The sequence below is a fragment of the Protobothrops mucrosquamatus genome, unplaced genomic scaffold, assembly GCF_001527695.2.
Source record: "Protobothrops mucrosquamatus isolate PMUCROS unplaced genomic scaffold, P.Mucros_1.0 scaffold415, whole genome shotgun sequence".
Classification (NCBI taxonomy): domain Eukaryota; kingdom Metazoa; phylum Chordata; class Lepidosauria; order Squamata; family Viperidae; genus Protobothrops; species Protobothrops mucrosquamatus.
This window is the reverse complement of record NW_015386744.1, coordinates 567358-585066: the sequence shown is the minus strand read 5'-3', so window position 1 is coordinate 585066 and position 17709 is coordinate 567358. Positions and strand designations below refer to the sequence as shown.

General features: G+C 42.1%; 1 protein-coding gene across 1 annotated transcript in view; it reads left to right on the top strand.

Moving 5' to 3' along the window:
• Positions 1-2877: 2877 nt before the first annotated feature.
• Positions 2878-17709, top strand: part of SHC4 (SHC adaptor protein 4) — a 37203-nt gene continuing 22371 nt past the window's right edge. Inside the window, exons 1-2 of the mRNA XM_015816211.1 lie at positions 2878-3608; positions 14357-14427. Of these exons, the coding sequence (XP_015671697.1) occupies positions 3084-3608; positions 14357-14427 (596 nt within the window). The 5' untranslated portion in view covers positions 2878-3083. The remainder of the gene's footprint in view (positions 3609-14356; positions 14428-17709) is intronic.

Sequence of the window (17709 nt, the reverse complement as noted above, 5' to 3'; positions counted from 1 at the left end):
AGCCCACTCACTGGTGCCTCTAGGTAGGTGAGCTTTTCCTTTGATGCTTCTCCTTTCCCTTGCTTGCCTGCATCACTGGAAAGAGGAGAAAAGGAGACTTTTTAGCAGAAGAAATTGCTGCCTAGCGAGGCATGCCTTCAGGAAGAGCCCAGATGGGGTTTTCTGGGATCATGTGAAGCTTCGTAGAGCAGGATTAACCATCGTGTTAAATAGCGTTCAGTGTTGTGGGTACGCTGCAAACAATGGTGCTTTTTGTGTGGCTTGAGTGTGCTTTCCCATGAGAAAAGTGAATGTACCTCTTGTGATCAGTATGGCCCCTGTGGTGTCGAAAACACGACGGAAGGCAGAGAAGTAGGAATGAGTTTCGTGCGAGCTGCTCACTAACCCAGAATGTACACCATCTTCCAAAGTGCCTGGAGGCAGGACAAGAAGCAATGGGTGGAAACTAATCAAGGAGAGAAGCAACCTAGAACTAAGGAGAAACTTTCTGACAGTGAGAACAATTAACCAGTGGAACAACCTGCCTCCAGAAGCGGTGAATGCTCCAACACTGGAAGTTTTTAAGAAGAAACTGGACAGCCATTTGTCCGAAATGGTATAGGGTTTCCTGCCTGAGCAGGAGGTTGGACTAGATGACCTTCAAGGTCCCTTCCAACTTTACTATTATTATTATTATTATTGTTATTATTCTCTGTGTAAGCGCTAGGTTGAGGCTGATTTGCCTCTGAGACCTCACACAGACAACAGCAGAGAGAAAGAAAGAGGCAGTGGGGTGAATCAGAATCAATCCAAAGATAGTACAACATCCAGGAGAGGGAAAAAAAAAAAGAATAATGCTAAAACCAGTCTAAAATTGAGAACATGGTTCCCCCCCTCCCCCCGCCCCAAGAAGATTTTCAGAAATTACTAAGGACTAAACCGGGTTTCGGATGGAGAAAAGCTTAAGGGCCGTTGCTTCTTCAGAATAAATCCCTCTGCGTGTTGCAAGGGGAGGCTGCAGCATCTCTTTTGCTGGGAAAGATCCCAAGTCCAGCGTCTTTTCCTATTTTTAGATTTGAAGACAGAAGGTGACAGAGGCTGGGGGAAGAGACACCTTCCACCAGCTCGGGCGACCTACATGGAGAGGATTGGATGTTTGGAGCAGTCTCAATCTTCCTGTCTCTTCCTGTTATTATATACCCCTTCCAGCTTTGAGCTCACTCCAAACAGAGCCCTTTTTGAAAATACAAAACAATGCTAACGAACCCAGCAAATAAAGCTGCAGGATTCCACCCCCTTTCCCCCCCTCCCCATCTCACCCTACCCCTTCCCCTCTCTTCTCCCTAGATGCACTTTCATCTTCCTTCCTTAATGCCTGTGATGGCTTGCAGTTTCTTGAGGATGTGATGTACTTATTGAATTGCCTGCTCAGGTTCCGGGGCTTCCTGCGTTGCCCGTTTCTTCTCATCTGCCTTCCCAGTAAATGTGATCGGCGCAGGAAGTGCCATTATAGATGGAACGGAAAGTCAATAGAAAAGAGCTCTGTTTCTTAAAGAAAGAAAAAAGAAACAGGAAAAAACAACAACCCCAGATCATCATTCTTTTTCCCCCAGGGCTTTATATCCTATGAATTAATGCCTTTTCTTTATGCTACGCTCCTGCTGCTGCATTGCAGAAACCACATGCTCTCCACCTTTCTTCTGAGAGAGAGAGAGAGAGAGAGAGAGAGAGAGTTAGAGAGAGAGAGAGAGAGAGAGAGAGAGAGAGAGAGAGAGAGAGAGAGAGAGAGAGAGAGAGAGAGAGAGAGAGAGAGAGAGAGAGAGAGAGAGAGAGAGAGAGAGAGAGAGAGAGAGAGAGAGAGAGAGAGAGAGAGAGAGAGAGAGAGAGAGAGAGAGAGAGAGAGAGAGGTGAACAGTGAAAGCTACTACCCCTTTGCCAAAAGTCACATTTTGGATGGCTACTAGTTTAGTGTATTTATGGTGCGTGAGTCATCAGGCTCCCTTCCGATTGGCTGCAGACTAAACACCCCTGGGACTGCCAGTCAGTTACAGCCATCCTCAGCTTCATTCACAGATTTATTTAGCTTGCACACAGTGAGGTCCATTCAGAAAACTTCATTCATAAAAAAAGAAAAAGAAGAAGAAGAAGATGAAGAAAAGCAACGTTCTTTCTGTAACGTTTCCAAGAAATCGGTCATCCTGAGCTGGAGGTGGAAAAATGCTAAGGCGACGGCTCCCAAGAATGATGGACAAGGCTTCCATTGACTGATGGTTCTTCTGAAGATCTGAAGTTCTGCTGTGCCAGAACCTCAATCTACGCAGAGTATTTGAGGATCACTATGCTACTGAGGGGTCTTTAAGGACGAGCAAGGTTTTTGCAGACAGAAGCTGAGCTTCGTTCATAGAACACGTTAACCTGGACTTTTTTTTTTTTTTGCTTCAGGCTGCCTTTGTCGGATTTTATTTTAATTTCAGAGAAGTGCTTTTTTCCCACCTCAACTGATCAAGTCATTGTTAATTGACTTGGAAGAAGGCAACTTTCTTCTAAAAAAAAAAATACCTTGCTGTTGTTTTTCAAGAAAGAGTTTTTAGGTTTCTTGTGGTGTCTTTGTCCTAAATACTTCATTTATTATTATTTTTTAATGTAGGCGGGTCTTTAACATTAATCCTACACAGAATCAAGACATTGAGTGTTGAAAACTGAGAAGAATTTGAAGTTTGCTTGCTTTGAAATTATGGTAGCTGTTCAGATTAAGCAGACGTAGCTTTGGGATATGGGCTTCATAGGTCTTTCACTTGGATTTCATTTCAGACAACCAAATGACCAGGCAAACTGAAACAGGGTTTATGAAGAAGAAGAAACATTCCGGAGATGTTTTGAGAGCATCCACAGAGACCAGAAACCCTGTTTTCTTATTTTTTCTATTCAAAATTATTTTGATCTGTCTGGTTCCCTATTTTTTTTGGTCATTCATAAGAAAGCAGCTAAGTTAAGGGTGGGGGACGAGGAGATTGAGTTACAAAACTTTGCAGGCTATGAGAGAACCTATTCTCTATTGCTTGAGTGCACAACTACTGGATGTAGAATTCTTAAGAGAACTAGGAATGCTCCACAGGACTAAATATAGTCGTTTTAGAAATGAGTCCCTCACCTCACTGGAAGAAGACACGTCGTCGTCGAGTGATCTTCTCCGCCTGAAGTCTTCTTCAGCTTCTTCTTCCACTACTTCTAAGACACTCACTGAAGATGTCCCAATTGGTACCTCGGACAGCTCCATTTCTCTGTGTACCTTGGTACCCCGCATGGCCAACGTTAAGCTGGCCAACCCTTCCACCTTGCCAACCTTGAAGAACTTCTGCCTACGAACGAAAGAGGTGCCAAGGTTTAAACTCACCGAATGCGTCACTGTCCAGGCCAGCCGAACCGTGCCAGAAATCGGCTTAAGCTGCTCCTTGTCTTCTGCTTATTCCCAGGGAGAGCCAGACAAGGCATTCAAGTCAAGCCCAAACACCCAAGAGAACTGTGTTTTGTTAGCCGTGGGAGACTCTGGCTTCCTATCCAAGCCAGGCAAAGATCTTGGACAAAAGGGTGAATCCAGTTTGGAGAAAGGGATATCCTATGCTGCCCGGGTAAGTAGCTTCCCTTGATCTTTTCCTCTGCAGTAGTGATCATATGAACGAATACGTGTAAGCTCCCTTTGAATTAATGTAATGCATTAGAATGCTGTCCTTCATGCGCTCTTGACCGTGTATCCTTTTTGTAAAACTTTGCAGTGCGCACCTATTCCTCAGCAAGCAAAGTCAATAGGAGAAACTAGATTTGCTTAACGACCATGGTGACTTGCTTAAAAAGGACATAAAATTGGGTGCAACTCACTTAGCAACTGCATGACTTAGTGACCAAAGTTTCAGTCTCAACTGCAGTCGTAAGTCGAGGAAGAGTTATATTTCTGTTTTACACTTCAGCTGCTAGCCTTCTAAGGAAACAAATATTTAGACCACCTCATTTTATATGCTGAAGTCTGATTCCAAAATGAGAATTAGGGGGGAAAGTACCCCCAAACGACTCTTGTTTCATTATTTCCCTCACATTTCGCTAAAAATGCCTTTAAATCCTCCCCTCCTGTAGGCTCTGTCAACAAATATGAGAGCATTTCCCATTGTACAGGGCGAAAAATAGACCACACTTACAGAGTACCGATGTAATTAAGATGCTCCCTTATTTGGTGTGATACACTGTGTGAATTACCTTGTAAGAAAACTGGCACATGGAAAAAGCATGAAGAAAATTTGGTATCTAGCTAAGCCTTTAACATGTCGAGGAAGTGATCCTTTAAAAACAAAACACAAAGAAAGACAGGAAGATTTGTGCAACACACTGAATGCAAAAGAGTGAATCTTAACGCTAGCTTAACTACTCTTCGAACGCAGTTCATGTGCTTTCAGTTTATTGGGCAGTGCATAATGCAAACCCACTAAATTGGGTCAATGAGGAAAAACAATGCTTCAGTTAATCACGAGTTAGCAATGCTATCACTGGGGCAAGCAAATTCTGCCATTCCTAGGAAAAAACCCAAGAAGATTCATTCCAGGATACAAAAGACAACCCCCAAAACTAGGTTAGTGTAGAAAACAAGGATAGATTTGTACAAACCAGGATTAAATAACATTTTTTTTCTTCCAAAGGGACTCTACACATTTCATTTTATTACATTATTTTCAGTCTGAGAGCCATAGCGTGGGGCAAGGATGGTGGTGTCACCAGAGTGAATAAAATTGAACGTTTGGGCCTTTTCTTTATTTTTAGACGTTTGTGGAGAAGTAGAAAATAGATGTATGGAATCTCCCGGAAGCTTAACGTGCCTATTTTATTGATCTGATTGTAAAAAAAGAAAGAAAGAAAGAAAACATTGCATCTCCCAAGTTTACAATGTTCTTCTTAAACTTCTGCATCCTCCTTGAGGTTCAGGGCCGAAGCATAAAAATGGGGCTGGAGGTTATACTGAAGTTAAATTGGTGCTTGCAGGGAGGCTGTTAAAAACGCATGTAAAAAGAATGACAGACGAACAGAGAGTAAACCCCACTCTCAGACAGATAAACAGAGAGCAAACCTGACTTTTGGCACTGATGCTGTTACCTAGTTGGGTAATGAAACGTCTGCAAGAAAGCAGCCAAGCTCAGAGAGCACCAAGGACCCCACAGTTCCACCCTGAGCTACAAATAGTCTCTACTACGGGGACTTGGATTGCATAGTTGCGGCTGCTTATCTAGCTGTTTTTTAGTCCCCTGTCAGCACGATAAAATTGGCTAGCTTTCCCTGAGAGAAGCCTTGGGGTAATATGTGAGTTTTACCCACTGTACCTTGAACAGTTAAAAGCCTCATGTAAAAAGCTAACAGTTGTCCCAGCATCACTGCATGGGGTAGAGCACCAAGGACATCCTGTATGGAGCAATACCACAGTTAAGCAGATAAATAATGGTTTTACGTTAAAGATGAGGGCATTGCCACCTTGGCAGAACACAGCCCTATATTTTTTTTTAAAGAACTCACTGTTCAGCCAAGTTCAAAAGGAGAAAGGGAGTAAGTTTTCCCATAGAAACCTGCCCCTGTAGTATAGCCTAACAGCAGGGACATAAATCATCACATCATAATGCTTCCATGGTGGTGCAGTGGTTTAGAATGCAATATTGCAGGTTAACTCTGCCCATTGCCAGCAGTTCGATCCTGACCAGCTCAAGGTTGACTCAGCTTTCCATCCTTCCGAGGTCGGTAAAATGAGGACCCGGATTGTTGGAGGTCAATGTACTGACTCTGTAAACTGCTTAGAGAGGGCTGTAAAGCACTGTGAAGCGGTATATAAGTCTAAGTGCTATTGCTGTTCCTGCTGCAGGGAGAGAGGGCTTGTGATTCTGTTGCCTATTTTTGCATGAATTGGTGTTTGCAATTCTCCCTTAGTTTCTGCCCTTGCTGTCCTCTTTTCCCCCTGGGAGAAACGTATCAACCATTTTGGTACTTTACTAGCGGCTGTGTTATTATGCACCTATCCAAATTAATCTGATTTAAAACAAAGAAGAAGAAGACGAATTCAGCTTAGATTTATGATGTATTATTGCCGGTCCAAAATAGCCTGGGTTAGTAGGAGGTGAGGCAGCTTCTTCTAGACTGCATTTGCACAACACATAAGCCAAAACCTAATTCATGGTCTTTAAATGTGTTTTGGGAAGCCAGTAGCTGTGAGCTATTTAGTAAACCACTTTTAAGCAAACCTGGGCTTCTTTCCTGTGCATTGCCATCTCAGGTGTGCCCTGTAGAAGATTCCAGGTTATATTTTAATGTGTAAAAGGTGGATTCATGTAGAAATGCAGGAATCCGTTCTATCAGCCTCTGATTAAACATGCAGTATCCTTATTTGTATCGAAAAGGCTAAGAATTTTTACCTTTTATTTTATTTTACTGTAATTTGATAGTCGTAGGGTAGGCCATTCAGGGTTATTAGGAATTGGGCAGCCTACAGGTTTAATACAGGAAACTATTACAGACTAAAAATTGCAAAACCAATCTGTATTTCAGCTGAGTTTTCTCTGCAACAATGTAATAATATAACCCATATTGAATTTCTTATGGTTCTGATATCTAAACATAAAAGATTTCTATTTTTTAGGGGCAGAATGTTAATTAAATATCATTTCGTTTCATTAAAAACTAATAGCAAATACGATAGGTTTTTGCTATGGACATTAATACTTCCTTCTTTTGATCATATTACAGAATATAATGTGATTTATATACCCCCCCCATATACTGTATATATAAACAGTGATAAATTGGTAGTGGAATTCCCCATTTAAAAAAAAAAACAGCACCAGGTGAGATGGCCAAATTTATTTATATGCAAACGCTCACTTTCACTTCCTAATAAAAGAAAGCTGTTTGTTGCATGAGTGATTTTTGTCTCTTTTTCTTGAAAAACCACATTTTCCATACCCTTACTGCCATATGTTGCGGCTTCCTGCTTGCTTTGAGCTTTTACTGTCCTGGACCCCAAACTCATCCTGCAAGGCTTTTAAAATGGCGTAGAAAGTGGTTGATGAAAACATTCAATTACCGTAGGTGCACTTTTTAAAAATAGCAATCTTTTTAAGAATGGAAGAAAAGGGCGACAGAGACTGTAGTTAGTATAACCAGGAACTTTGGGGAGTGAATGCTCATCATAGTGACCTCATTCCCAAACTACTCACTGCTGCATCCTATACAAACATGAATTTTTTCTCTCTATTTTTATAGCAATAGCATTTAGACTTATATACCGCTTCCCAGTGCTTTACAGCCCTCTCTGAGTGGTTTACAGAGTCAGCATATTGTTCCCAACAATCTGGGTCCTCATTTTACCGACCTCGGAAGGACAGAAGGCCGAATCAAGCTTGAGCCGGTCAGGATCGAACTCCAGACTGTGGGCAGAGTCAGCCTGCAATACTGGACATTCTAAAATAGCAAGAAAATTCTTAGCATTACTTGGTTTTTACCTCCTTGAATAAAATGCATCAATTCACCCCATCGTTTTACAGTTTAATTGACTGGCTGATAGATTGTGGGCCAACAAGTTGTTTTTAATTAACCCCATAGATAGATTTTGCTCTGTGATGGTCTCTCCCTAGTCTGGTCTTTTGGATTTTCCAACATTGCTACTGTAAATTGAGTCCATCCTCCTTACATTATGGATATTTTGGGCCTGGTCATCTGTGCTTCAAGTTAGAGTTCTGGGTTGATATATTTGAGGACCCATTGGTTTGTTTTCTTGGTTGTCCATATTATTCTCAGGATCTTCTCCAACATCAATGTTCAAAAGCCTCAATCTTCCTATTCTCCTTTTTCACTCGTTGGCTCCCATAGAGCCTCACAGGCAATATCCTGACTTTCATGAGCCAGATCTTTGTAGACATAGATGTGTCATAGATCATACACCATAGATTTGAATATCTCCTCCGAGGCATTCATAGCTGCTTTACCACGTGCAACTCTGAGGTAAATTTCTTGACTGCTTCTTCTGTAAAATTCCAAAGCATTGCCTTCTGCTGCCTTCACTCTTGCCCACCCAAATGCCAACCCCCATACAAAATAGGTCCTGATCCAAAGTGTAAGTTGGGCACAACTGCTCTGAAGAATTCTTCTGCTTGCGAATGAGTCGATATGCAAAACTTCCTACACCTGTTTTCCACAACCTTCCCACAACTGTCTAAAAATAGAGGTCAGAATGTTCACCCTCACAAATTTCTGGTGATATCACCCTCTCAGTGGCTCTCTTTCCTCCAGTGTGCAGCTCTCAGACTGAAAATAATGTTTAAAAACGAAAAGTTGGGCCCCTTGTGAAGAAAAAGGCTTATCTTAGCTTTCTTTCCAAGGCATTTGTTTTTTAAATTAGAAGCTGGAGACTCCTGGTTTGAGGCCTTTTGCTTTGCGTTTTGTTGTAATCTCCATTCTTTAATTTAGTTCAGTTGGAAAGTACGGTTGGGGAGAAAAAAATGAGCAAAAGGGTCCATGGACCTTTTGGAGTTTTGAGAAAAATCTCACAAAACACCCACAAACTAGAAGACAAAATGACAGGGCTGCTTCCTACCACCTCTCCCCCAAACCTGTCCTAATTGTCCTCTCCCCCAAAGATGCGTTCTATCTCCTCATTATAATATTTGAATATTGGCCTAGATGAGGCACCTGTGACCATTCAGATGTGATAAACTCCCAGGATCCTTCACCATTGGCTGCACTTTCTGAGGATGCTGGGAACAGTAGTACAGCAACAGCAGGGAAGCTGTAGGTCCCTGAAACGTGAAGCAATCAAGCACACAACAAGGCTACAACCCCATATGTTACGTGATCCTGAAAGTAGGATTTTTATTTTGACCATAAGATGTTAACCATCTTCCTGTTAAGTGCCCAGGAAATGAGGAAATCCAGGCAGTTGAAATGATATTTAAGGGTTTATTGCAAGCTTACGCGCTCTACAAGAATCTGAACTACTAACAGTCAAAGCAAATTGGTAGTAGATAAGAGTCAATGGAATTCAAGGTGGGATGGATGTAGCTCTCTTGTTGGCTCCTACATCATCTTGGCCTCTCTCCTCTTTCATGGGTCCTTCTGTGTTGTCTTGGCATCTGCTGACAGAGTCGATGGAATTCAAGGTGGGCTGAACTTAGGTCTCTTGTGGGCTTGAAGGGACTCAAGATTGATGATACGTTTGATCCCTCTCTCGGGCTCATTTTGGTCATCTCCTACATCACCCACCCCTCCACCTTGGCCCCCTCCTCTTCCATGGTTTCTTCTATACTGTCTTGGCATATCCATAGAGTCAATGGAATTCAAGGTGGGCTGGACGTAGATCTCTTGTGGGCTTGAGGTGACTCAAGACTGATGCCGTGTTTGATCCCTCCCTTGGGCTCATGTTGGTCATCTCCTACATCACCCACCCCTCCACCTTGGCCCCCTCCTCTTCCATGGTTTCTTCTATATTGTCTTGGCATATCCATAGAGTCAATGGAATTCAAGGTGGGCTGGACTTAGGTCTCTTGTGGGCTTGAGGTGACTCAAGACTGATGCCGTGTTTTATCCCTCCCTTGGGCTCATGTTGGTCATCTCCTACATCACCCACCCCTTCACCTTGGCCCCCTCCTCTTCCATGGTTTCTTCTATACTGTCTTGGCATATCCATAGAGTCAATGGAATTCAAGGTGGGCTGGACTTAGATCTCTTGTAGGCTTGAGGTGACTCAAGACTGATGCCATGTTTGATCCCTCCCTCAGGCTCATGTTGGTCATCTCCTACATCACCCACCCCTCCACTTTGGCCCTCTCCTCTTCCATGGTTTCTTCTATACTGTCTTGGCATATCCATAGAGTCAATGGAATTCAAGGTGGGCTGGACTTAGATCTCTTGTGGGCTTGAGGTGACTCAAGACTGATGCCATGTTTGATCCCTCCCTCGGGCTCATTTTGGTCATCTCCTTCACTTCCACAGACCTATTTGCTTGTACTTCCCACCTCCTACCCCCGCCCATATTACTTTGCTAAGAAACAGCATTTTGAAGCACCTGCCCTGGCCTTGTAGCAAAGACTGCATATATAAAAACTTTCCCACCCCATTGATGACCCCTCATGGGCATCCAACGAACTTCTATGACTCAGAGCTCCTTGGACTCATATCTGATTCAGGAAGCAAAAGGATGGCTTTTAGCTTCTCCCTGTTGATTTGCTCGACTGTGCTGGATGCAAACGTTTAATTATAACATTGGAGCTGGAGAGTTGGGGAGGCAGTAGGACCGGAAGCTAGTATTTCCTGAGAGACCTTGGCAGATCTGAGTCTTATCGGAGGGGAAGAAGGGGGGGAGGTTAGCTGCTCCATCCACTTCCTTTGTAATTACTCTCAGTGAGTCATGAGACTTGACCTCTGCGCAAAGGACTGGCAGTTGTGTTGAGAACCCAGCTCTCTGACTAAGCAACCAGCCTGCTGAACAGCTGTGGGAACTGTTAATAGTTCCCCGGAGAGATTTTATTACCCAAGGAAACTCAACATCCTGAAATTCTTCCTTTGTCATTCGCAGTGAACACACTGTAACCATAGCGTTGAGTTTCTCTTTCTCTAAGTCTCAAGGAGGGACAATTTAGGAAGCAGAATAAAAGTCCTGAGGACCCCCCCCCAAAAGAGTTTATCCCCTCCTGGCCTGACAAACTGCTGTCCAATCTCTTCTTGAAAATGTCCAGTGATGGAGCACCTACAACTTCTGGAGGCAAGCTGTTCCACTGATTGTTTTCACTGTCAAGAAATTTCTCCTTAGTTCTAGGAAGGGACCTTAGAGCTCTTCTAGTCCAACCCCCTGTTCAAGCAGGAGAACCTACACCATTTCAGACAAATGATTGTCCAATCTCTTCTTAAAAACCTCCAGTGATGGAGCACCCACATCTTCTGGAGGCAAGTCGTTCCACTGATCCATTGTTCTGTCAGGAAATTTCTCTTTATTTCTGAGGTTGGATCTCTTTTTAATAATCTTCCACATGTTATTTTTTGTCCTGCCCAGAAAATTATTGGAGAATAAGTCGACTCCCAACTTTTCTGTGTCAGCCCCTCAAGTACTGGAAGACAGCCATCATGTCACCCCTAGCCCTTCTCTTTGTTAAACTAGTTCAGGGGTAGCCAACCTTGGCTCTTGTATGACTCGTGGACTTCAACTCCCAGAATGGCTGGCTCAGGAATTCTGGGGGTTGAAGTCCACAAATCATAAAAGAGCCAAGGTTGCCTACCCCTGAACTAGATGTTAATTAGTTAGGCTAGAAGGTCATTGGACTAGATGTTCATTTTTTTAGAGGGGGTGTGATGACTCAGTGGTTAAAGATGCTGAGCTCGTCAGCTGGAGAGCTGACAGCCCAGGTTCGAGAACTGAGCACCAAGGAACGGGGTGAGCTCCTGTTCCTTGCCCCAGCTCCTGCCCACCTTGCAGGTTGAAAGCAGGAAACGCGGGTAGATTAATACAGGTAGCCCTCAACATACGACCACAGTTGAGCCCAAAATTTATGTTGTGAGAAATTGGTTAACTGAGTTTTGCCCCATTTTACGATTTTCCTTGCCATGTTTGTTGAAGTGAATCGCTGCAGTTCTGAAATTAGTAACACGGTTGTTAAGAGAATCCGGCTTTTTCCCCATTGACTTTGCTTGTCAGAAGTCACAAAAGGGGATCACTTGACCCCGGGGGACACTGCAACCGTCCTAAATGTGAGTCTGTTGTCAAGCATCCCAATGTAAATCACGTGACCACGGAGATGCTGCAAGGGTCATCAGTGTGTGAACAACGGTTCATAAGTCACTTTTTTCAGTGCCGTTGTAACTTTGGACGGTCACTAAATGAACTGTTGTAAGTCAAGGCCTACCTGCAGGTACCACTTTGGTGAGAAACTAAGAGCATTCTGTGTGCCTTTGGTGTATAGCCATGCTGGCCTCATGATCACGGAAAATGTCTTCAAACAATGCTGGCTCCCTCGTCCGAGAAACAGAGACCAACACCATGTCCTAGAGTTAATAATAATAATAATAATAATAATAATAATAATAATAATAATAATAATAAAGTTGGAAGGGACCTTGGAGGTCATCTAGTCCAGCTCCCTGCTCAGGCAGGAAACCCTATACCATTTTGGACAAATGGCTGTCCGGTCTCTTCTTAAAAACTTCCAGTGTTGGAGCATTCACCGCTTCTGGAGGCAGGTTATTCCACTGATTAATTGTCCTAACTGTCAGGAAATTTCTCCTTAGTTCTAGGTTGCTTCTCTCCTTGATCAGTTTCCATCCGTTGCTTCTTGTCCTGCCTTCAGGGGTTTTGGAGAATAGCTTGACTCCCTCTTCTTTGTGGCAACCCCTGAGATACTGGAAGACTGCTATCATGTCCCCCCTCATCCTTCTCTTCACTAAACTAGACATACCCAATTCCAGCAACCGTTCCTTATATGTTTTAGCCTCCAGTCCCCTGATCATCTTTGTTGCTCTTCTCTGCACTCTTTCTAGAGTCTCAACATCTTTTTTACATCGTGGTGACCAAAACTGGTGTGGCCTGTACACGACTTTACCTTTATCTTCTCATTTCCTAGACAATTGAGACCTTCCCTACACAGCTAGGAGTATACAGTCCTGAATAGTCCAAAATGCTGAAGTCACTTGACTATCTCTTTCGAAACATCTTGTTCCTGCCTTTTCCTTTCTCCCGCTTTTATGTAAATAATGGCCTGTACAGAATGTCTGATAAGATGAACTCCAATCAGGACCATTGATAGCAACCCCTTAGTAATGGTTTCTCTCCTCTCTCTCCCTACTTTCCCTCCCCCTCCCCCACAAGGCTTTGCTCAATTCAGCCTCCCACGCATATGTTGAGGGGAGCTTACTCACAGTCATCTGATCCCAGCCTGTGACTCACCTACTCCTCCGAATCTTTAGCCTTCATCAAGGGTGGCAATATCGCAGCCAGCCGGTTTGCAAGATTACTGTTCTTAAGGGAAGGGGGAGGAGGCTTCAAAGCCCACAGAAGTTGAAAAAATACCACTGCACACCCTTGCTTTTCAGAGCAGAGACCGTAAATGCTGATTTAATGGATATCTAACCTTGAAGGTGATTTTCAAAGACTTGATTTGCAACATACATACTGTAAACGTTCAGGCCATTATCTTTTTCCTTCTTCTTACTGAATACTAATGGCCGAGAGTTACGGTAACTACAGCGTTGGCCATTAAATAAAATATATTATCATCTTCCGTAGATGGTAATATATGATATATTATCATATATTATCATATAGATGATATATAGATGATAACAGATGATGATCCATAGATGATAATATATTATCATCTTCCATCTTTCCCTCCTCAAATCATCCTTATTCCTCCATGCTACCAGAAGTGCCGATTACTATTATATTGTAGCCTTTACATTATTAGGAAACGGCTACCACTACCATAATTCCTCAGAATGGTTACTCAAAGTCCTTCACCCACAGTCTTGTAGGAGAGAGAGGATGAAAAGGACTTTAAATGTAATCACACAGGACAGACGAAAATATATTTCTTCAATGTGTGCCTTGGTATGTCATGTGGATCCAGTTACTGGCCAATTTATGGCTTATTTGTCATTGAACTCTTTTACCCCAGAAAAATGCCTCTGCTATCGTTCTCAGTAATTCATTCCAGGGCTGTGAGGAATGTATCTCAACCTCTGCAACTTTAAGATGTGTGGACTTCAACTACCAGCATTCCCCAGCCAGCCAGAGTTGAAATCCACACATCTGAAAATTCTCAAGGTTGACAATCACTGCTCTATGGTTTAAATGAGCACTGGGAGATTCAGATTTTTATTTTTAGAATTATTGGACAAGATTTTATGGTCCATCATCTTTAAATGCAGCTTATTTATTGCTCTGTATTTCTACTTTCATATCACATTTGTACGGTGGAAATATGTTTTATCTATGTTACTGTAAATCACACAGCGTCTCAGGAGGCGGGTGGTGCGTCAGTTTGGGTAAATAAATAATGTTTTTGTCCAAATTAAACATTTTTGCCCCAGTATTCTTGGAAGGGTTTAGAGTTTGGATATTCCATCGAGAAAGGAAGGAATATAGTTCTTCCCAATTTCATGATTTGGACCCCAGTTTTCTCAGTCTAGGACTAGGTTGAATTTTATCCATTTGTGAAAATAATTAAAGCTTTAAAAAAAATCAGGAAGGACTACCAGTGAACTGGTTGAAGTATCAACTACCATTTTAAAGAGCAAGGTCTTCTGATCATTCTCTGATTTTCCACTTTTTCAACTCTCTCTCTCTCTTCTCTCTCTTTCTCTCAATATTTAGTATATGGGCTGCATTGAGGTGCTCCAATCAATGAGGTCTTTGGATTTTGGTACACGGACGCAGGTTACCAGGTAAGCTACAGCATCCTATTCAAACCCCCTTTATTTCTATGCAGGCAGAAATATGGTTTATTTTCTTCTTATTCCCCTGATTTAAAACATCAGATCTTTCCGGATTGATTTTCTTGGCTTTGTTCTGCTTTGACCTGCAGTTCATCAGTCAATCAATGCAGTTTTGCTATTGATCACTTTGAATGGATGTTTTTCCTCTGTAGGATTTTATGCCGGTCGAGGGTTTTAAAGCAGCAGCTATATTTCCTTTTTTGTAAAATTATATTCATTATACATTGCTTTTAATTGTTATATCCCTGCTTGGAGATTGAATTGTTAATGAAAAGTTGGGAGTTATATGTAGGTAAATAAGTAAATAAATCTAAACACTTACATACAGGAATAAAATTTTCCTCCAGTTCGCCGCTGAGGTGTATTTTATTGACTTTCTCCCTGGATAATCTTTTACTTTTTTCTAATGCATTCTGTATAGAGTGTTATGAATGAGCCTTATCTGTTTTTCAATGTTTTTCTAATTTAAAAATTTCCTTTTTCTTGGGACGTTCACAAATTTAGCCCGGTCTGTGCTCTGTGTAAGACTAATACAACATAAAAAAAAATTCCTGTTAAGAATGTAATCAAATGCTTTCATTTTACATAAAACATGTTGGTTTAATTATAACTGCATCTCATATTTTATTAAACTGCTCTTGGGCTGAAAAAAGCAGCTTGCAGGAACTAATTTTTAATTTATCAATAGCATGACAAAATAATATAAATAAAACGGTATCCCTGTCCTTATCTCAGTTCAGGCTAATATCTAATAGTTAGCAAAATAAATGCATTACCCAGTTATCTGAAGCAGGACAGATATGTAGAATAACTATTGAAGACGGAAGCTTCAATGAACAGTATGTTTGTTGCATGGGGTGCATTTTAACTGCATATATATCCACCACCACCCCGCAAAAAAAAAAATCTAGCTTTAAAGTTGCCCACCAAATTACAAGCAATTAGTGAAACACTGCTAGCAATAGTATTCACTCCAGTAGTTGTAAGCCTAAGCTTTCTTTGCATTCAAATTCTCATCCATGGGGATGACGCAGAACCAACCCTAACATTACAGTTGTAAGTCCATGATTACCTGTCTGTAGGTAGAGTTGGTTCAAAGCTAAACTTTTGATGAACACAAGGCCTTTTGGCTGGCTTTGTTTTTATGCAAAGACTCTGAAATATTCTTTGCTTAAGAATTTAAAAATCAGCCTAGCACGATTAAAAATGTCCCCTGTTTTATCTCCATACTAGTGACTGAATTGCTGGGAGATGGAGACTGGGATTTGATAGTTGGCATTAAGTAAGCATCGTATTCTGGTGCTCCTAATGTCAGACTTGTACTCGGCAGCCAGCAAAGAGCCCGAGGCTGGAAATTATTTCCCTAATATACTGGTCATTGTTAATATCGTGTCTGCCACATGAATATTTCAAAACCACAGCAGGAAGCAGTCAAGACAACTCATAGTTGCCCAGGGGCTATTTAAGCAAAAACTATATTGTGCTGAAATCTCCTCTTGAGAACTTTCTGAATTTCCTTGAATTATGTACAGTACTGCAAGGAGAACTTTTGACATTATAGGCTTTACAGAAAGCTGTGTGACTAAGTTGTTTCCTTATTACACTCAGCGTTGTTTGAAGCTTTATGTTGTGTTTCATGGCATGTCTTTAGGGTGGAATCTTCTGCATGATTCAGTTGGCTGAGTTGCTTCATCGCTCAGCTATATAGTGTGTCTTAACCATGATTTGCTGAATAAACCAAGTTACCTAGAACGGTGCAACATTAAGCCAAAACCCAGATATGCAATGGGCTACTCTGAAAGCTTGAAGGAGATACTTTAGAAAGTAAAGGATAGAAAAAAATAAAAAGGTTAAAGATGGATTCCTTTGATTTGATCCCCTTTAGAATTAAATGTGGTCAACGTAGTCATTCTTCGGTCAAATCTTTCTTTTCTCCCCTTTTGTCAAGTTAACAGCTACAATTTGCTAACAGGGTGTTTTCTTGAACCCTCTCCATCTTATGGCCTTCAACTGAGGGCTTGTGTAGTCCTTGTCAAAGGAATATTTACATCTGTGCTATACTGTGCTGTGTGTGTGGAAGATGGCATTAGAAGTGTTCTAAATTATGTGGCGTTAAGTCTTAATGCACAAGCAGGCATTTGTTTTTGCTTCCCAGAATTGCGGGATTTTAACGCTATGCAGAAGAATGTGTCATGTTTATTTAAGTGTTTGGTAGTTCACTGTTTAAAACCACTTAATGATATGCCCGAGTTAATTGTATCTATCAAATGCTTCTGTCTCTGAGATAGAGCGTTCCATTAAGGCTGCATTAAAATGGCGTATGCAGGAGCTTTAAACAGTGCAAACTTTTAACAATTCCTTTTCAAATATCTTGCTCGAGTTTCAGCTTTTAATGCAAAAGCTTCTTTTAATAACTGGGCATGGTCTCACCTGTCTCAAAATACAAAAGAAATGCATCTCTTCACCATCACCCACCCCCATTTTCCTTAGCTATACATTTGCTCCTATTTTGCAAAGGAAGTGCTTTATCCCAGCGGTTCTCATTTGGGGACGATCGACCATTTCACAGGGTCGCCAAGCAAGGCTGTCCACCATTTTTTCCCCTTTTCCGGCGGGTGCCTTACCTCCCTTGAGCTGGGCCAGCTGGTGGTCGGCCTGCTCCGTCTCTGTCGCCTGCCAGCTATGCTTCGGCTGGCGCAGGGGGCGGAACCACGCATGCGCGGCGCTCCCGGGCAGGGAAAGTCCTCGACTTACGACCGGTTGGGTAGTCCTCGACTTACGACCTGTTTAGTCCTCGACTTACGACCGGTTTAGTCCTCGACTTACAATCAGTTAGGGGTCGCGGCATTAAAAAGGTTGAGAACCACTGCTCTATCCAAAGGTATTTTGGGCTGTCAGGTGCGAAGAATCGGTACCCTACATTAAGTTGAGCTCATTCGTTGCTCATGCCTATGCATAAGAACCTAGTCAACTAATGGTCAGCACTAAATTGGCACTAGATAAAGGTCGGTGGAATTCAAGAGGGATTGGACTTAGACCTTTGTGGGAATGTAAAGACTCTAGCTGATTCCTCTCTTGACTCCACCCCCGTCTCTGCTTGTCTTCCTCCTATATGTACCACTTGTTTAACAGGATATCAGAATGTACACCGGAATACTTTCTGTTTGGACCTTGGAAGATGTAGTTGAATGGCTTTTTCATCCACTCTCCTGAAGACATTGAATCAGATAG